A 22,302-nucleotide genomic window follows, 5' to 3' on the forward strand; every position below is an offset into this window, starting at 1 on the left:
TTCTAATACCAACAAAAAGGAGGAAGACTCATCCAATAATTTTGTGTGTGTGTTAAAAATATAAATTTAGAAACAAATGAGTGACAGTAAAGGAAAATTTTTTAAGTTTTCTCCTGATCATTAGTAAGAATTAAGTTTGAAAAGGCTTTTCCAACTATTGAAAAAAATGTGTGTATATCAAATATAAAACATAAAAATATGCATATAGATACATATGTATATAAAATAAACATGTATACACACATATAGACATCCCTATTTTGAAGTGCCTAAATTTTTTCCAAACAATTTTATTAGTGATCAAGAAAACTGTATAAATGTACATTGAAAGACACATAGGCAGGCATGCGTTATCAAACTACGTAAGCAAGTATTCTTACAAATCACTATAATAAATTTTCCATAATAATAATCCTTAGAGATGTGGCCACAGAAGAAAAAAACCTTCATGGATCCTTACATTATCTCTTTTCTAATCTACAGCAATCAGGGATTATGACAGAACATTGGAAATTTTTGCACTGTTTTTGACATGAATGACATAAAATACCACTCAATCCAGTTTTAGGTACTAGAAATAAAAAAAATACTGGGGCCTCCCTGGTGGCACAGTGGTTAAAGACAACGCTATCAAGTTATTGCCAACCACTACAGCATGAGTTCCATCCCCAGCTGGCCAGGGAACAATCCACATGGTGCAGCAGACCCCTCCTGCCTCAGTCACTGCTCCCCTCAGCAGTGTATTTCAGTAGATCTGCCTGTTCTGACCCTCTCTCTCTCTCTGGTGAATCTTCTCACTCCCGCACCTCTGGCCTACACCCCAGCTCTTGTATGCAAAAACAAATAAATCTTTAAAAAAAAAAACAAAAAACTAGACCAGAGCAGACTGTACAAATACTCTTCAGTGACTATGCTGCCATGATTTTAAAGAAACCTAGTGTAGCCAGAACACAGGGTCACTCTTAATAAAATCACACACATAATTGACTCCTCAAGGACAGAGAAGCATACCTTCCTGATATAAGGAAAATCTGATTTTATGAACACAATGCTTCTAAGTCCATCCAAGTCTAAGCACAGTATAATTTTCTACCCTAATCTGCTGTTTTTTGAAATGTTTCAGAATTCTCTTTTTATTAATGGACAGAACATTTGTTTACAACATTAAGTTCCTTCTCTCCATTCTATTTTTTAATTATTTTATGTTCTAATAAGTTAATGCTGGTTTACATGTTTCAGAATTTCTTAAATGAGCACACAACTCATCACAAGCAATCAGGTAAGTTTAGATCACATGCAAGATAGAAAATGTTACGTCTTTATGCTTTATGCTATGCGGAAAGTGGCAAAAACAACAGAAGTCCTACTAGCAATATTCTTCACAAACAAAACACACAGTCAACCATAAATTTAAGTCATGGGCATGGCCTCTTTTTTTCCCCCACGAAAGCAAATAAATACTGATTTTAACTTTAAACATAAAACATCACACTTTTCATCTTTCAACCATATACACATCCTACATTTCTAAAGTGGCTGTAATTTTTATTTGACATCAGAGGTTTTCATTAGTTTTCAGGACACAAGAATCAGTAGCTGCCCAGAGGGCATCCATCTCCACACTGCAGAACAGGAAGGAGGCTATTCCAGGAAACAATTCCCACTCCTCTCACCAACATGCTAGGCTCCAGGGTAATCCCAGAGCCAAATCCTGGCACAGAGCTCAACAAAATCCCTAGAGCAATGAACCTTGAACCCTGTTAAGTAAACCACATTTATTGATGAAACATCAATATCTGCATTACTAATTTTATACAAAGAATTAGACTGACTTCACCTTTAAAAAAAATGAGAAAACAACAAAGACCTCTGTCAGTGTTAATATGTGTCAGTTACTCGGTTATTGATAAAACACAGTCCTTTAAATGCTTTCCTTTGGTGATAAAAATTTAATGAAATGGTATGACAGCATATGAGAAGAATCACCCAAGTCTTCACTTGTTCTGAGTGAATAGTTGCCAAATAATCTGCAACTTCTCATATGCACAATCCAAATACATGGATTATAACCAATGGCTTTCTTCTTATCCTCTAGTAAGAGGATAAGTACTGAGTCACTAGGAATTGGTTTATCAAAATTTCAAGACAGTGTTTTCAAATCTTGTGCTTTCTTACCAGTAAATAATTTGAGTCTATGCAAGTTCTTTAAGTTATAAAGCCATGAATATATAAGTGATATATCTTTACCTATGACTCTTCTAAGTCACAAACTTAGTGATAAATAAAACTTAAGAAAATAGGAATTTATCCTAAGCATAGGACTTGAGTATTTTATAAAAAGAAAAAAAGAAAAGAAAAGAAACAGGAAAATAGTTAAGATCCTGAGGAAAAATTAGAGTTTTAAAGTATAAGGATAATAATAATTACAGCTAATATTTATTAAGTACTTACTCTGTGCTGGGCATTGCTCAGAGCAGATCATAATCAGAAAAATCTAGCCAACAGCTAAGAGTAGAGAAACACTTAACAAAACACCTGCAGTCTTATGGAGGCTCTCTACTCCATCCCCTGTCACCAGGGGAAAATGCTCCACTAGCCATATTACTATTTCAGCAAGGAGGTGATTGATGAATTCACCCTATGCCTGGGGAACACATGCTCCATCCAGGAGCACCTGTGCAGACAGTGTGCTACAGCCTCTCAATATAGTCCTTAACCCTGACTGACAGGTGCTCCAGCATAGCATCAGAACAGAATCAATCTTCAGAGGCAGCACCCTGGCAGCTGAATCTTTAACTCTTATATTGGGCTTTTTTAGAGCAGTTTCCACGTATAACAAAATATAACCATAAGTTATGGGTAGCCTTCCATATGTCCTCTACTCCTACTCATGTATAGCCTTCCCCATTATCTGCTAAAACTGCATAGATACTTTATACTCAAAGTCCATAGTTTACATTAGGGCTCACTCCTGCCATAATGCCCGATTTCTGTGAAACAGAAAAGATAATGTAAGGAGCCATGAAGGTTTTTTTTTTTTTCTTCTATGGGTTTGGAAAAACATAAAATGGCATAAAGCAAAAAAAAAAAAAAACAAAAAAAAAAAAAAAAAACCCATGAAGGTTTTTTTTTCTTCTGTGGGTTTGGAAAAACATAAAATGCCATGTATACACCATTAGAGTATCATAGAGTAGATTCACTGCCTAAAAGTCCTCTGTGCTCCTGTATTTTTAAAAAGTTCAAGTATCATAACCATGAAGCAAGGCTAATACCAAGGTCAGCAAACAAATTCCCTCTTGCAGACTAAGACTATCTGCCCTCACACTCCAATTTCACCCACTTTCAGTTTTCAATCCAGCTAGCTAACATCCAATTAACTGGAGTCCCTGTCGTGCCTTTCAGAGACCTGAACAAAAGCCAGGACTCACTAAATAAAATATCAATTGCTGAATTTTTCACTTAAAATCCTTTAAAACAGAAGATGCATACAGCCTGGTACTACAAAATGTATCTAACAATCTTTAATGACAAATGTACTTAAGACCACTTTTGAGAAAGAAATTACCAGATAGAAGAACACAAGACACCTGTTGAGTAAGGTCTTATCACAAATCAGGTCCAGTGAAACTATTTTCTACCTGTACTGGTCAGGAGCGTTTAAAGTATTTAACAACTGATGAAAGGAAAAGTCAGACTGTAATGCAGAATAATCTTAATTACTTTAACAGTTACTTTATTATGGTTGTAAAAGAGGGAGAAAATAGGATCTAATACCAAGGGAGAGCTCTTGAGGAGTTTCTCAGAAACAATTTCCTTATATTTCACCCCCTGAATTTAAGATCACTGAATTCAAGGACAAGCAACTTCTGGGCAGTCTGAAAAAAGAAATCTTTCAAGACATCTCAGTTTTTAAGCATTAATCTGAGGCAATAAGTGTTTCCATTCAGCTTGACTTTTATTCAGGTGTAAGTGTTTGATTACTGGTGGATGACTAGCTAACTAAAGGAAAACAAAAGAGAAAGTGAAGTTCTGTTCACCATGGGAGGGGGAGTAGAGGAGGACTAGGTGATCTTCAAGACCTTGCTTGAAGATAAAATTAATTCAACTAACATTAGGAAAACACTGAGGGAATCAGAAACAGGAAAGATAGAAAGTGCTTATTAGGTGAACGCCCTTCTCAAAAGTGCTACCTTACCATCAGTGTGTTTACCTGACTCAAAGATCCAGCCTAACAAAAGTTTACAGTACATTTTAACTTATCCTTGGCTATAAGGAAACAGGTATTAAAACCTTCCCTTACAGCCCTAAATTTCTGCTTGGACTTCACTAACCATTTTCAAGTGAAAGACTAGGCCCGGTGCAGACCACTACAGTCTCACCCCCTGCTTTCTTGCAGGTATTTCGATAAATCCACCTTTTCTGTTAAAAAAAAAAAAAAAAAGTAAAGAAAAATGTGCTAGGATGGGTGTTGTCGAGTTTTTCGAAACAAATCATTCCTCAAAGTCCAAGAATTTCTTTCTCCTCAAGGAAGATTTGCTTACCAACTCCAGCCCAGAACAACGGAGCTTATTTTTGCACTCTCAGTTATCTATCTAAACCATAAACTGCAGTTTATCAATTACATTCCTACTCTTGGTTTCACATGTAAAGTTTAGTACTGAAAGTAAAATGAATAAGCAAGAAGACAGTAATACCTCATACTTTCTATATTCTTAGCAAAGGTAGGAGCCAAATCATGTTTGACAATAAAAGCTATACCTGAACATATAAGATATTGAAATGAATATTATTTGAGATTAAATTTGTAAAATACTGTGTAAGTGAGCTCCTTAACTTTCTATTTTTTTTTAAAATTATATAGTAAGGGAGCAACCAGTCAGAAAAATATTTTTTAAGAAATAGAAAGTCAACTTCTGTTTGCCCAATTTTCCCTATTACTCACTTTGAATACCAAGGTTTGGCATATATCTATGAAAACTATAATTTCTTTTAAAATGCAGAGAAATGACTAAAAAACCTATTAGATAAACATAAGTTGCTAATCAGCCTTCCAGCTAGAGAAACACACCAACAATTTTTTAAATATCTTTTTACAAAGTTGCTAAGCAGTATTTCTTAAACTTATTTCAAAAATCACCAGCAGGAAACTTCTGCAGACTAGCACATTCTCTGTAAACTATCTACCCAAAATGAATTTTGACATTCGATTAATATAGCCCTTCTGTGGCATAGAAGAGTAGCTTTGTACAGCATTCCTGTTCAATTCACTGTTTAGTTGCTGCTGACAGCAATATGGAAAGATATCAATGAATGTAACAGACAGATCATGATAAAATTCAGATCAAGTTTCCCTTCTACGTGAATGCACAAAATCAAACTTAACATCACAAAAAGTTGAAATGGCACATTCTGTAAAGGAGGTCCACTGTGATGAGATGAAGATCAGTTAATGGTAGAATGGAGCTTTGGGCTTCAAGATTCTTCTTCAGTATGAAGGTTTAAAGAGAACTTAAAAGCAATATTCTTAATCATGTTTTTTCTGACAGAATTGACGTGTAACTCTGTTGCAGAATATAATTAAACAAATATAAAAATAGCAATCTAAGATCATTAGTATTTTCATCATTTAGCTATCTTTCATGTAGAAATTATTTTTGAGTAATCTAATGCTTTTTATAGACTGTAAAATCTTGTTCCATTCAATCCTTTAAGACAAAAATGTTATATCACATTACAGCACTGAATACAAAATAATTCTGCCCATATTTCTACTGAGCCATAGAGAATGCATCCCATGAAAGGGGTGGATTTGGAGGTGGGAGGGGAGAAGCCTCAGTTCCAGCTTTTGTGAAATAAACACTCAGAGGTAGAGACAAATCCCTGTCATTCTCCCCACCCTGCCCCCCCACACACTCTTTAATTTTTAAAAAATTAAGTTTTAAATATCTATATAGTTTAGAGTAAGGAAAAAATGTGTATGAACAGATCTTAAAGTATAAATTGGATTCGGAAAATGACCTTTCCAACATTTCTAATCTTACTCAACCTTCAAATAATTTCCATTCCAAAAAGAAAAGTAATTCAAAGATGCAATGCTTGGTCTACTGCCATTGTCAGGTTAGAGTAAAAAGACTTATTAAGAGGTAAATTAGGAAGGAGTTAGCCTGCCTTGCAGCACTGAGGAGGGCCAGGAAGAAATGGATGCTGCCTTCAAAATTATGCCAAGATGATTACTCATAGCTAAAAGTTCCTTTAAAGTGTCAACTTTAATGCTTTCAAAATACCACTGATGCAAGGGCAAAAAAGGAAATCTCCAGATTTTAAAAGCTGAAATGAGGAAGACAGAGGGGAAAAGCATATGGCAGAATTTCTTGACTGCAGTCATAAAAACTGTATCATTCTTTAGTTTGCTGAAGATAAGAGGAAACATTAGAGACAAAGGAGGGATAAGGATGAATCAACTCTGCTCCCCAAAGACAAGCCCACACCCAGCCAGTCTGACCCACACAGTTCCCATTTAAGTGGGAAAAAAACCAACAACTGTTAAATGCTTCCCTAATGAGTTTACATTCTCCTCTAGGAGATGAACTAACCCCTTAAGGGTCAAGACCACATCTATACACTTCTGTCTTGCTCTCAAGCCTGGTAACTTCATAGCCTCCTACAGAAATTTACAAATTGTTTTCATTTAAGCCCATGAGTGCTTCTACAAGAAATCCTGGTGTTTCTAAGCAACTTATAAAGTAGGGCAGGGATGAACAGAAGGAGTAAGTGGGGAGATCTGAGAGGGGTGGAGATTATTATCTACACATAATGTAACAGGGTGGTACCTGAGGAAATATACCCAAATCTTTTTTACTTGGAGAAGATTTGGAGAAGATGGAGAGAGTCAGAAACATAAATAGGCAAATTCAGCTTAGATAAGCTTATCATTCAGTTTCAATAAGAAGGATTAAAATTTTATACATACACAACAAAGTAGAGAGAACTGAATTAGCAATTACTTTCTATGAGCAGTGTTACAAAGTCCAGCATTAGTGCCCTATGGAGAAAGAAAATTCTGTTTCCCAAGAAACTAATAATCCAGGTAATATAATATAAGCATGTGAAAAATATCAAACAACACAAGAGTTGAAGCCGTTGCTCAACACAAGAGATTCTTTCATTAGGGGTACAAATTCAGAGGAAGAAAAAAACATTCTGGGGCCTCCCTGGTGGTTCAACGGGTTAAGACAACACTATGAAGCTATCACCAGCCACTGCCGCACAAGTTCGATCCCGGACCAGGGAGCTGACCCCCAAGAAGCAGCAGACCTCTCCTGCCTTGCACAGTGCTCCCCTCAGCAGTGTACTTCAGTCTATCTGCCTGTTCTGTTCCCCGCTCTGTCTCTGGTGAATCCTCTTACCTCCCACACCTCTGGACTGTATCCCAGTTCTTGTGTGCATTACTAAATAAATCTGAAAAAAAAAAAAAATCTGAAAGCTGGATTTGAGATGGGTTATTAAAGGGTAAGGAAGAATCACAAGGAGAGGGGAATCAAAATGTGGAGATGGACAGATTAGAAACTTGAAGGACAGACCACTCAAGACAAACCTGATTAAAACAACAATTTGGCTAACAGGGCAAGAGTCTGACGATCCAACAGTAATAGTGAGATCAAAAGAAGACAGCATGCAGTCACGCCTGAATGTGCTGCTAACGATGACTTGAAGAGGTCCTGTTCCACCCCTGTGAGCCCTTCATGTTTTTTATGTTGAATCAAAATACAGCTGTCCCCCCTTAGCAAATAAAAATACTGAATATATTTCACACCTTAAATCCTTTTCTAAGCTAAAAAAATATATAGAGAAACATAGAGACAGTCCATCTGGATCTGTCATTATAATTATAAACTGCATATATGTCCATTAAATTTCTCCTGATTCCCAAACAATATATCGGACTAACATTATTTTATGGGAGTTTATACTTCTGATCCTCTAATAGTATGGAGATAGTCAAAACTATTTAACTAGCATGGAACCTGTTTTGAGTCACGCAGACGTCATCTTGTTTCTAAGCTGCCATGTTGAGATTCTAAGTGAAAATTATTCAGCCTGACTCAGTCACTCATTCAGTGACTAGGAAAAAGGTGAGATCATCTGCTAACTCTGACATCAAGCCCCCACGCTGCAGAGTTCTGTTTAAAGACGTTTGCCCACCAATCAGAGACAGACAAGCAGACTTTGGAATTAATTCAGAAATGTCACACAGATCTAACTTCAGATCATCTATGTGCCTGCCTGAACATTTAAATCTCCACTGTGCCCCAACTTGGGTGGCCACTTGGTCATGGACACAAATCATTTCTATTCTCAAACAAATGCTTTTCCTACTTAAATTACAGCCTTACTAGTTCTCAACTGACACTAGCAAACACAGAAAGGGTGAGTATTAGGTGAAAGAACAACCATGGAGAGTGAAAGTAGACATAAACAACACCCAACAATGATACCAAAGTGGATTTCTAAAACCAGAGCTCTGTATAAAATAGCAAGAAGACCTTGACACATTCTACTTTGATACTTTTATCCTCAGAAAACTGATGAGGAGAACCTACATTCTGATAGCCTTATTCACTGCACTAAGAAAAAATGGTACTGACATTCCTGTGTGGGCAGAAACAATGCCCTCAATTCTCAGACAAAATCAGCACGTGGGAACAATTTTTAGATACCAGAGGAAAATGTGAGCAACTCTAACTCAGAATGCATATTCGCTCATGCTTCCAAACTCTTGCAGGAACTTACACATTTATTTTCAGACTTTAAAACGATAACACAGAGACTATCAGCTGTAGTAAAATCAGCTCAATCCTAGAAACAGAGGAAGCAAATATTTTCATTCTTACTTTGCAAATTGCGAATAGAAGAAAAGAGAGGAAGTGACTTCCCAAAGACATCCAAAGTCAAAAGAAAAGTAAACATACACCTCCTGACTTTATATCTAGGACTTCAACTAAACTTTATTTCATTTTTCCTTACAGGAGGAGCCCTGCTGTTCTAACACACCAGAGTGTACATGCTTAACTACATCACAAGAGTCCTCTATCCAGGAGACTCCCTAAGATTCTTGACACGTACCATATGACATATACAAATGGATAACTCAATAAGATAAAAAGACACATCAAAGAATAGAAATTGGGCCTCCCTGGTGGCGTAGGCAGTTGAGCGCTGCACTGTAAAGCTGTCCACAGCCTCTGCAGCTTGGGTTTGATCCTGGCTGGGCGAGAATCCCACACAGCGCGGCAGACCTCTCCTGTCTCACCCGCTGCTCCCCTCAGCAGTGTATTTCATCAGTCTGCCTGTTCTGCTCCCCGCTCTGTCTCTGGTGAATCCTCTCACCCTCCCGCGCATCTGGCCTGTACCCCGCTTCTTGTATAAATAAATAAATCTTTTTTTTAAAAAGAATAGAAATTATTATTTTTTTTCATTCAAAAGATATAGCACAAGAAAGAAAACCATGAATAAAATGAAAAGGCAACTTATCAACTGGGAGAAAATATTTGCAAATCCTTTATCTGGTTAAGGGGCTGATATCCAAAATATGAAAAAACTCACACAATTCAAAGGGGAAAAAAAAAAAAAAACCACCTTGATTAAAAAATGGGCAGAACAGTTGAATAGATATTTTCCAAAGAAGTAATACAGTTGGCCATGAGGTATATGAAAATATTTCAACATCACTAATCATCAGGAAAATGCATATCAAAACCATGATCAGATGCCACCTAATACCTGTTAAAATGACTTAGCAAAAAGAAAAAATACATGTTAGCAAGGATGTGGAGAAAAGGGAACCCTTGACACTGTGGGTGCTGTAATTCTGGAAAAGAGTATAGAGAAATTCCTCAAAAACTTTAAAACAGATCTACACCATGTAATCCAGCAACCCCACTGAGTATTTCTCCCAAGATGAAACACTAATTCAAAAAGATATACACCCCATGTTCACTGTAGCATGATTTACAATAGCCAAAATATGGAAACTACCTGTGTGTCCATATTATAGATATAATGAACATAATTGGTGATTGACAGAGGTGGGGCGGTAGGTAGGAGTGAGTGAAATGAGTGAACTGGGCCAAAAGGCACGAACTTCCAATTATAAGACAAGAGTCATGGAGATACACATATACCATATGGTGATTATTGCTAATTATACTGTACTGTATATTTGAAAGTTACTAAGAGAATAAATCAAAAGTTCACAACAAAAGAAAAAAAATTCTAATTATCATGCATGGTCATTGGTGTTAACTAGATTTACTGTGATCATGTCTCAACATATCCAAGTATCAGATCATTGTCTTACACCTGAAATAAAGTTTAGTTATAATGCTTTATAAGTATATATATTGTATCTCAATTAGAAAATGTTAATCCTCAATTTTTTCAAAAAAAATTGAAATCAGTTTGTTAACAATGGATGATATATTAGTATAAAATGTAAGTTGCAATTTTCACTAAATACATGAAAAAAAATAATAGCACAACGACTGGAAACAAACACATAAAGACAAACTAGGCCTTAGGTCAAAATCAATACATGGCTTAGCAATAAGCCTACTGTTAAAACAGTCAAAAATAAACATTAAAGCTAACCATTTTCACATGGCTTATTTAATTAACTACAATTATTTTATAAAACTGCACTGTCTTCCAGTATTTGTGCTCATAAATATTGTGAGCATGGCACTTTTTATTCACTTAATACTTTTTTCCCTCAAAATAACATGGACTCTAGGTAGCAGTTTCTGAAAATGGTGCTGCCTTGGTTCCCTGGACAGACTCCCTCATTTAATTCCTGAAGTTCAAGTAATGGCCCACGGGAGAAAAAAATGTGTAAGCAGGAAACCGTAAATACTAGGAGGTTAGGGAGAAGGAATATGGACAGATATATAGAGCGTGTGTCTGTCTCTCTCTCTTTTAAAGGGAGTAATCTGAAAAGCAAAGATGTGATGAGATAATGCTAGGATACCAAACAAATATATCCCCAAGAATTGTGTTTCTTAATTTAAAAATGTATCCAATTAATGCAGTAACATTACATTAAATGGTTTAAAAGAAGGTGCTTTTGTTGACCAAAGGTACTGATAGATAACATAAACAGAAAGATTACTACCTTTCCCAATCCTGTAATCACACTGATAAAATCAACCTATAAAGACCAATGATCACTGAAGCAATGAATAAAAAGTCCTCCTTAATTCACTGCAGTCACATAGCTACATACCATGTTTCAAAATCTAAATAGCATTCTTGACCTTGCTAGGTCTGGTATACCAATGATTGTACAACCCCTTTCTTTCCAGTTCCTTTCTGCTCTATTTTAATCTTTCTGATCAATTTTAATCTTCTCAACTTGCCATTTTACATCTTGCAGAGACCCACCCTCATCAAGACAGATCAGGCCATTCTAACTCCTTGAAACTTCCTACACAGGCCATGCTTTTAGTGACTTACTTCAACTGCTGAACCTGCTCTCAAGCAAAGACAATTAGACATTCTTCAGTGGGCATGCTATAACGTAAAAGTCTAATTGCAAATAAGATACATGTACATATACACATGTGCAGAAAAAGAACCTGTAACTATAGGCATCTGAAGGGCCGTCATAAAAATATTGATAATCTTTAATCATAGTAAATAGATGGAAACAAATCTGATCTTCCAAATCAAATAAAGTAAAAGTATCTCCCCATTTGAGTGCTTCATTTGAGTGCTCCCAAGGTCATTAATAGCTTGTTTCCCACAAGAAACTTCCCCCAAACAGTCCTCAGACACCCATTTCCGGTACAGAGCTCCAGAACTACAGATAAGCAGCATCAGCATGTCACCCAATCTGCCTAAGGTCAGTGCTGGAACCAGGCAACATGAAAATGCGCAAAGCACGTGACGGCTGTCAGCTGTGCTCTGTTCCCAAAGAGGAAATAACAAGCAGGTCTGATGATTATCAGACCATACTAATGATACAAAGCAAGCACAAACCAAACTGGTAAGGAAAATTGGACAACATAAAAATTGATAAAATTAATCAATATAGGGAGTACAACTTATAATACATCTACATAACAACCATTATGATACTATTAAATTACACTCTATGAAGTTACTAAGTAGAATTCAGGCGAAGAATTGGAGGCACAGGGCCTCCCTGGTGGCGCAGGGGTTAAGATGCAACCTATGGAACTATCCACAGCCACTGCAGCATTAGTTCGATCCCCGGCCAGGGAGCTACCCACATGGCGCAGCAGATCTCTCCTCATTTGCCTGCTGCTCCCCTCAGCAGTATATTTCAGTCAGGCTGCCTGTTCTGGTCCCCACTCTGTCTCTGGTGAATCCTCTCACATTCCCCTCACCTCTGGCCTGTACCCCAGTTGTTGCATGCATAAATAAATAAATCTTAAAAAAAAAAAAAAAAGAATTGGAGGTACAATAAAATCTGCTGTGGGACCACATCATTAAGTTCTATTTAAATTTCATTTTGCTTTTGACTTGATGGAGACTCCCTAGTTCAGATCTTCTTTGGGAAGTGCAAGAACTCCCCTCTTATGGGAAGTACAACTTTCCCTCTTTGGGGGAGCACAGAAACTCCCCGCTTCTCGGGAGTCTCCCCCAATGCCCGGACCATGTCAAGAGACAGCATGGGAGGTGCAGCTTTTGACTTGAAAGGAAGAAAGGGTCTATTCAACACTTATGTGCTTCAAGCTTGTTTCTAATTTATAGATCATCCTCAAAAATTCATTCTTTTCACGTTATATTAAGAAATCATTTATTAACTGAAAGACAATCTGTAAGTTAACACAGTCACAAAAATAAAGAATTCTCTGCCTTTTCAATCAATTTAAGTCTTGGTATGAATTAAAGGACTAAGCTACTGTTTTTAACTTTGGATAATTTCTCAGCTCTAATTCACGCAACACAATAGCTTCACTCCCAATAAGGAGTAGCGTTAACGAGTCAGAGATAAGAAATTCCTTTATTTTGTACCGCCCCCCCAAATGAGATCACACACCTAACAATCAAGCACTAAACAACATGGGGAAGAAGGAAGTGAGCATAGTGATTAATATTACTTTCTTAGTTAAATGACTACAGTGCACTTAATATCCCAAAAGAATAACCAGAAAGGGGTCTCCCTGGTGGCGCAGGCGGTTGAGCACAGAGCTGTGAAGCTGTCCGCAGCCTCTGCAGTGCCTGTTTGATTCCCGCTGGCCGTGGAGCAACCCACATGGTGTGGCAGACCTTTCCTGTCTCCCCCCTCAGCAGTGTATTTTCGGTCATTCTGCCTGTTCTGTTCCCCACTCTGTCTCTGGTGAATCCTCTCACCCTCCCGCTCATCTGGTCTGTATCCCGGTTCTTGTATAAATAAATCTTTAAAAAAAATAAAAAAATAAAGAATAACCATAATGGAGAAAAAAAATAAAGAAAAATAATAAACAAAATTAGATGGCAGAAAATAACCATATGTATCAGTAATCATGTGCAATAAATGCCATGCATTCATCAGTTAGGATAGAATCTTCAAACAGGATTTTAAAAAACAACTCAAAGACATAGAATACAATATTTAAAAGCAAAGAAATGAAGGGAAATAGTCTAGACAAAATTAGTAGTACTAAAGCAATATCCTATAAAGTAAATTTCATGCTACTATATGATAATTTACAGAAATACAAAGACCAGCCATCACAGAGATGTTAACACACCTCTCATTTGTTGATAAACTAAGCAGTTCAACAACAGAGATAGAGACTTGAGGCACATGATCAATCTGGTCAAGAGGAAAGATCAGGAAACCTGCACCAATAATGGAATAGCATGTATTTCCAGACTCAAAGAGAACTATTACAAAAACTGGCTATATATAAGCCTGCAAAGTCTTAACAAATCTAATAAAATCTTTTACTTAGATGACATTCTGATCACAATGGAATAAAACAGTAGATGTGAACAAAAAAAAAAAAAAATCCCCTCTTTCAATAAATCACATACACACTATGGAAATGTAATCTCACTTATGAAAATTTCAGTGGTCAAAAATACCCATAGTGAGATGAAGAAATATAAAAAGCTGAATGGCAATGATGGCACCATCTTCAAAACTTGTGTGATCAGTGATAGGTACTTGATACACTGTCCTCAAAATCAGTCATAAAAGCATCAATTTTTTTTAGTATTCACTCAAGATATTAAAAAAGAACAATCATCCCAAAATAAAAATAAAAAGCAAAAGGAAACAAAATGTTACCAAAAAAAAAAAAAACAAAAAAACCTACAGAAATAATAAATAAAATGAAGTTGCTTCTTTGGAAAAATTTAAATGGTAACTCTACAGCAAGAATGATAAAGAAGAACAGGCAATAACAGAAATAAAATAAGACTCAAAATCAAATACACACAATGAGAATAGTATCAAAAAATTTATGTACAACAGATCTGCCAAATTAAATTAAATGGAAAGTTCCCATTAAAAATGATTTTTTTAAAGATTTATTTTTATTTATTTATGCATACAAGAGCTGGGACATAGTCAGAGATGCAGGGACGGTGAGAGGATTCACCAGAGACAGAGCGGGAAAGAGACAGGCAACTGACTGAAATACACTTTTGAGGGGAGCAGTGGGCCAGACAGGAGAGGTCTGCTGTGCCATGTGGGTAGCTCCCTAGTCAGGGATTGATGAACTCATGCCGAAGTAGCTGGCGATAACTTGATAGCACTGAGACTAACTCCTATGCCACCAGGGAGGCCCCTAAAAAATATGAATTATTAAAACTGACTCGAGGGGGGATAAAAAGTTAAAAAAAGGAAATCAATGATTTTTTAAAACCTATCCTCCAACCTACTCTACTCACAAAAAGACCACTTGTGAAAACTATTTAAAAGCATATTCTACCAGAACTCAAATTAACATTCCTAACTTGCCCAAGCTCTTCTAGAGAATATTATAAAGAAGTAAATTTCTGATGCTAGTATCTATAACCCATAATAAAATCTGATGAAGAAAATTTCATACAGGAAAATTAAAGTAGCAAAATCTTAAAAATAACTCAAAGTGAATGCGAAATCATCATGAACAAGTAGAGTTTACATCAGGAATTCAAAGACTAATATTAGAAAACCACTAATGTAAATTACAGTATTAACATTACAAAAATATATGACACCCCCCTCCAGTTAATGCAGAAAATACATTTGATAAAAATTCAACAACTATTTGCCTTTTACCCCCTATTCCTGAAACTTTCCTAGTTTCAGTCTCAGAAATCAGGAAAAGAATATCCTCCTTGGCCTCCCTGGTGGTGCAAGGGGTTGAGACACAGCCTATGAAGCTATCTGCTGCCACTACAGCACGAGTTCAATCTCGGGCCAGGGAGGTGACCCACATGGTGTAGCAGACCTCTCCTGACTCCCCCACGGCTACCCTTAGCAGTGTATTTCAGTCAGTCTGCCTGTTCTGTTCCCCACTCTGTCTCTGGTGAATCCTCTCACCGCCCACACCTCTGGCCTATATCCTAGTTCTTATATGCATAAATAAATAAATCTTTTAAAAAATAATAATATCATCCTTAGGAGGAGCATTGTTTTAGAAATTTTATTTAGGTTTCTATACTGCTGATGAGTTGTAAGTTGTAGCACTGTCTCCATGTTTTCAATTATTTTTTGTTTTAATATTTTATTTAATCAAATATAAACAAAAGTCTCAGTTCCACATCTGGTTAAAATTGTATGATAAATATATAATGATATATAGTTATTATTTCTACATTTTTGTGGTTTCAAAATACATCATGATTTCTAAAAAACAAAAAAAATAATCAGCCTGGTAATTACTAACTTCAGAGATGAAAAAGGCCTTCTAGAGCATCTAAGCAATCCTTTATTCTATAGATGAAGTCAGTTTCTGGCCCCAGTTTGGCCCAGAGAGGTTGAGAGAATGACTTGCAGTCACTTAAGTTCTCCAACTTGTTTTTCAAAATCTAGAACTAACTTTTAGGATAGGTGGGGAAAATGAGGGACAGGAGATCAAATACAGAGCAATTGAGTTAAGTTCAGAACATGATTCTTACTTTCCTTGTTCCCTACCCTTGAGGCAAAGTCAGTCCCTGAAAGCTTTGAAGATTTTTAATTCTCTATACCACTCCTTTTCTTGAAACAACTAAAACAGCTAAGCAATTATAAATAGAATGAGGAAAATGACGTTGTGGATAACACAAAGATAAAGACAAGGAACATGAATCATTCATCTTAGTTGAGTGGCCAGGTTTATAACCTCCAGATCAAACTGTTGGGCCTGGAATCTGGCTCAACTATAAACTAGCTGTAAAATTTGGGGCAAGTCACTTAACCTCTCCTATGCCATACACTCTTCCTGTAACACTGGGAATAGCTATAATATATACCTCATACCTTTCAATATAATACACAGATTAAGATAATTCATGCAAAACTCTTCACATAAATATTTACTAGTATATGTCATGCTAATAATAAAGCTATGAAAAGCATACATTCTTTTGACTGACAAAAATAAAAGGTGCTAGACACTTTAAAAACTTATATTGGCTTCAGTAAGCTTTAGTGCTACTGCATTATATGCTGTGCAAATCATGAATGTTTTCTAATTACAGGCAACTAAATAAATGAGCTAGATTTAAATCATTGTCTGTGTCAGGATAAATGCACTTGGGGTTCATCTTCTAAAATTTCATTACGCTGAAATGCCAACTAGCCCTAGCATTTCTTCTCAAGTGAAAGACTTAAAGTCAGAGGTAATATTCAAAATATTTAATGCCTTTTCAGAAACACACTAGCTGATCCATATGACCACTCCAGACTGGCAGAACCCAGGCCCTACTTACCCTCAATGGTCAGGAAATAATGTTTGTAATGATGACCCTTTTCTGTTATCTGGCATTTCTAATAAAATTTGAGACAAGCCAGTTAATGACACCTCGGTAAGACATAAAAATACACTAACTGTGCCAGGCCACAAATGGAGGCAGACCATGCATTTGCTTTCCATCCACACATCAAGAGGGCTCCCAGGCAGACCCTGGGCTCACCTCCAGGTCGCAGGTGTACTCGGTGCCGTCGAGGAGGGCCACCTTACACTGCATGGTTTTGGTCTTCTTGGCAGCTTTTTGAGAAGCCTTCTCTGCTTTCAGCTCATTGGTCTGCACTTCCTTTGTCTCCCTTTTTGCTGCTTCTCCTTCTGGCTGGTCGTCCTGTATTTCCTTTACCTTCTCTTCTTTCTCCTTTCTTATTTCTTCAGCAGGCTGTTGAGGAAAAGAGTTAACACTAAAGTTGACCGACTGACAGAAGACAACACATTAAAAAGGAAAAACTTTGGTAAAAACTGTGATTGTTATGGGCTCTAAGTCTAAGATTTTTAATGACTTCAAAATTTTGCTAGGAAGGATATTTTCCCACACCTTTCTTCCCCTCAACCCTCTGCCAATTTTCTTAATTTATCAATAAGGTCATTTCAGCATTAAATGAGTTAAGGAAACTACATCATGGCAACTACAATTTATATATCATTTCCATTGATGAAATTTCCAATTGTAATCTCAGACCGTGGCAAAACCTAGGCAAGTAAAATGCACACATACACGTCTACTTCTTCTAACTCACTACTTAACTAAATAAATCAAAAAAGCATAAAAATGCTTACTATGTAAAAGAAGAGGTGGCAGAATTTTCAAAGCATCTCATTTTTAAAAACACCAATTTTTTATATGGTTTGTACATCTAGTCTGCTATTTTATTATTTTGGACTTTTTGTAAGTAATAGGAGAAAGCTTTGGAAGGCCAATCCAACACCCATCTTCCATATTACCTTAAGCTAAAGCAATATCTTAAAGTAAGAAAAATGGAAAGGGTTCAGGCCAAATTCTTTTTGTTATGTGGTTACACCATCAAGCTTTCATTTCCCATCACTTCTCAAACATACCTGTGTCTCACCACTACTCACTGAAGGTTTTTCTTCTTTAACGTCAACCTTAACCTCCTGCTGTTTTCTCTGAATTGTTTCTTCAGCATCGCCCTTGGCCTGTCTTTCTTCTTCAGGAAGAGATTGCTCTTTATCTAAAATCCGCTCTTCCACAACAACTTCAGTTGGTTCTTTTTTATCTCCTCCGTCTTTGGCCACTACTAAGTTATATGACTTTTGTTTCTTAAGCCATGGGGGTATGAATCGAGAAATACCCCTGCTCTCTGATGGCTCCTTCTCTCTCTTCTGACGACGTGGACTACTTTGGTTTTCAGCTTTAGGAGATGATTCTGATGACTGATTCTGCTGATTTTCTGCTACTTCTTTAGATTTCTCCTTGGTTGCATCTGCTGCTAACTGATCAGATTCTTTCTTCACTTCAGACGTGGAGCCTACTTCAGTAGTCATGGTCACAGCTTATGCTGTCAATAAAACAAATCACAAAATGCTATTTTATAAACTCTCCCAGTTCTGATTTGAAGACAAAGAACAGGAAAAGAAAGGGTGGGAAGGGGAACGAACAGCTGACAGATGACAGGGAGAAAATACATGGCAATAGGTTGCTAACCACAACAGAAAATGGAGAGTGCTATACCTAAATGCCTAGAATTTTCTATCAGAATAAAGAACCACATCATAATAGAACTGATTGACTCTATAGTGACAGAACTTTACATTATCAAACTCTAGAGAAGTGTTTACTGTTACTCAGTTTCAACTAGCTAAAAACAATTCATCCAAAAATATAATTTTTATAGAAATTCACTTTTCTATATAAAATATGGAATATGGAATAGAGATACATTTGGAATATGGAATAGAGATACATTTCAGTGTAATTTCATACATTTAAACCCAAATCTACAAAAAAGTTATTACAGAAATGAATATTAAATTTGGGGTGCTTTATAGTAAGAAAATTATATCTGGACCAAAGGTATTCTTTTTTATCTTCTAATATTAAATCCTATAATTCACCATCACTATTCCAATATAAAAGGTAGTCTTCTACCAAAGATATTCAAACTATAATCAAAACTCCAAATGTTCATCTATCCAAATTTAAAGTTTTCTGTATGTGTGATTATTATAAGAATCTAAGGACTCTTCCTCTGAACCAAAGGAAGACATTATATTTTTGAAAAAAAAATTGCATGTAATAACTGATACTAAACAAACTAAGAAAAACAAAATTTAAGTTTAACTTAAGTAATTGGTTGATATTTGCACAAGCAAAGAGGGACTTTTTTTTTTTTTTCATTTTTATTAGAGCCTTTTTAGTGTACAACATGAGCTAACAGGAAAATCATTTCTCCTTAACCAGTACTTCACACACCTGTAGTAAAATATTTTAGACTTAAGGGATTTAAAAGGGATTACAATTCTTAAAAGTTGGGGATCAAGTAAACAGTAAAGAGGGACTTTAAAAGTGAAAAAAAGCACCATAACATAGAAGAGAGTAGGAGGTAAGGACAGAGAGAGCAGATCAAGCACTCTCTCCTCTTTCCAGTGATAAAAGTACTCAAAGGCCTGGCACCCTGGCCAATGGGAAATTTCCCAGCTATATTAAAAAGTGGTACAAACCTATACAATTCAACACTTCTGCTTAAAAGTTTTGTTGATAAAATTCACAAACATACTTTTAAATTCTGCGGGTAGTGGTTTGGGGAATATTCACAAGCTTGTAAAACCATCACCACTACAAAATTCTATAACATCATTCACAATGAAACCCGTATCCACTAATATTCTCCATTCTTCTTTGCCTCCAAGCCCCTGGCAATCACTAATCTATTTTTATTCTGTATGAATTTCACCTATTCTAAACATTTCAAATAAACGGAATCATAAATGTGGCATTTTCACTAGCGTAAGTTTTCAAGGTTCATCCATATCATAACATATGTCAGTACTATACTTGCTTCTTAATACCATTTCTAGCATGCTGTGTATCTGGCAAAAGTCTAGAATCCAGAATATATAAGGAACTTTCACAAATAATAATTAAAGGGGGAAAAATTTAATGGGCAAAGCATTTGAGTAGATATGTCTCCAAAGATACAGAAATGACAGATAAAACAAAGCCCCACATTTGTCATTAGTGAAATGCAAATCAAAACTACTGTGAGATGCCACTTCATATGCACCGTATGACTATGAGGGTGGAAACATGTATTAAAAAATACTAGTGAGGGTGTGAAAAATTTGGAACTTTCAACATTGCTGGTGAGAATGTAAAATGATATATCCTCAAAAAGTTTAACATTATGTTATCATATGTCCCACTCTAAGGAATATGCCCAAGAGAAATAAAAACATATGGTCACTTAAAAACTCGTAAATAAGTGCTCACAATAGTATTATTCACAAGTCAAAAAATACAAACTCAATTCTCCAGCAATTGATGAACAAAAACGTGATGTGTCCATGCAATTGAATATTGCCATGAAAAGGAATAAAGTACTATAGGTAAATGCAAACCTTTCTTGAAAACATCACATTAAGTGAAAGAAGTCAGAAACAAAAGGCCATGTATTGTATGACTTCATCTATATCAAAGTTCCAGAATAAGCAAATCCATAGAGACAAAGGGTAGATAAGTAGTGGCTAAGGAGGGCTGAAGAAGAGAAATGGAGAGCTATTGCTAATGCATTCTTTGGGGGGATGATGAAAACGTTCTGGAGTTAGATAGTGGTTGTGGCTTTACAATCTGAATATACACAAAACTCCTCCAGTGGAATGCAAGATTTATAAACCTTAAATGGGTGATATCTCAATAACAAAAATTTTTTTAATATTATTTACTTCTACTATGCAGGCATTAAAGCACTCATTCAGTCTGCTGGTCTGTATTTAATGGGTCACTACAATGTGCCAAGTAATAGATTCATGAATAAAGTCTGCCTTCCAGAAGCTGAGGGTGTGGGGGTACATATAGGTCAAGAGCATGTTGCTTGAAAGGACAGGACACTTACTGCAGATCAGAAAAAGAGGATCATTAAATTGACATCTGAGTTACTTTAAAATAAGTGCTCATTATTCAGGGAAGGAAGTCAGGGTGGAAACATGTGCCAGGGAAGTATAAGTGTGGAAATATAAGAATATCCCTCCTGTAGGAAACCATAAGTACTGAACAATAATAGACTATACAAGTGAATCAGGGACTTTTAAGTGGGGCTAGGAAGGAAGGAGAAAGGTGAATTGGTAATGATGGTAATGATGCAGTATATATAGGCAGAAGTCAGAATATAAAAGGTTTTGTGAATCGTGACAAGAAAGGTTTGGGGATTGATTAAAATGCATTGAGAAGTCATACTGGCACTATAAGTAGAAGAGTAGCATACACTTCAGAGTCCAATCTGGCTCTCTCCAAAAGTACAGGATGAGAGGAAAGACTGAAATAGAAAGACATCAAAGAAGCAATAATCTAGGCATGAGATGATGTTATGTACTGTGGCAGAAGCTAAGCAGTGTGACAAAGAGTAAGACATGACTAATGGTGAAGAGGTAGCCTGAATATAAATAGTATCTACACTAAATACAGCAAGTCAAAGAGAAGAAAGAGTTAAGAAAAAGTCCCAGGTCCTAGAAGACAGAGATAATGTTGGAACCATTCATGTAATAGGGAACATGAGGAAGAGCGTTGGTTCTCTTGGCACAGGTCTTGAAAAGAGGCAGATACACACTAGATACAAATATGAAAGCTGATTTCACAAGGGTAAAATACAAGTGATATTAGCAGCACTTAGAGAAAAAGTATATTTTGAACTTAGAAGGTCCTAAAAACAATCCTATTCACAACCAACATTTAAGGGCCAAGCAGAGGAAAAAGCATGAGAAGAAAGTTGTAGCAAAACAGAAATTAAGGAATAATAACGTCCTTGAGAACAATGCTGCAAAAGAGGAAATACGTAAACTATGATTTCACTTGTCCAATCTTACTTCTTGTTGAAAATCATGTTTTTCAGTAAAATCCTAAATAAGTACTTGAACTGTCTCCACACTGCACAGAAAATCTATTTCCCTTCATTAAGGTACCATTTTCCATGGACCACTTAAATAATTTTTATATTAATCATGAAATGACCAAAGTTAATTTTTAATATATACTTTCTAATTACATTTTGAAAGTTAAATTGATGTCCTATAAAAATTATAACAAAAATGTCACACTTGTCCAAGGTAATCAAGTCAGTTGGTAGTTCTCTTATTACTTTGGCTCTAAGATATAATCTGGAGACCAAGCAACTAAAATTATTTT

General features: G+C 36.1%; 1 protein-coding gene across 14 annotated transcripts in view; it reads right to left on the reverse strand.

Moving 5' to 3' along the window:
* The window catches only part of EPB41L2 (erythrocyte membrane protein band 4.1 like 2), a 196,413-nt gene that overhangs the window by 84,578 nt on the left and 89,533 nt on the right, over window positions 1-22,302 (reverse strand). For 10 of the 14 annotated variants that reach the window (XM_054697835.1, XM_054697834.1, XM_054697833.1 and 7 more), the window contains exons 1-2: window positions 18,003-18,603; window positions 17,113-17,325 (exon numbers count right to left, since the gene is read on the reverse strand). In XM_054697835.1, the coding sequence (XP_054553810.1) occupies window positions 17,113-17,325; window positions 18,003-18,449 (660 nt within the window). In that variant the 5' untranslated portion in view covers window positions 18,450-18,603. Of the gene's footprint in view, window positions 1-17,112; window positions 17,326-18,002; window positions 18,604-22,302 lie in introns of those variants that run through there. The other 4 variants (XM_037520381.2, XM_037520384.2, XM_037520382.2 and 1 more) reach the window with 1 other exon arrangement.

The sequence above is a fragment of the Talpa occidentalis genome, unplaced genomic scaffold (genome assembly GCF_014898055.3).
Source record: "Talpa occidentalis isolate TD23 unplaced genomic scaffold, MPIMG_talOcc4v2.1 talOcc4.2, whole genome shotgun sequence".
NCBI classification, from domain to species: Eukaryota; Metazoa; Chordata; class Mammalia; order Eulipotyphla; family Talpidae; genus Talpa; species Talpa occidentalis.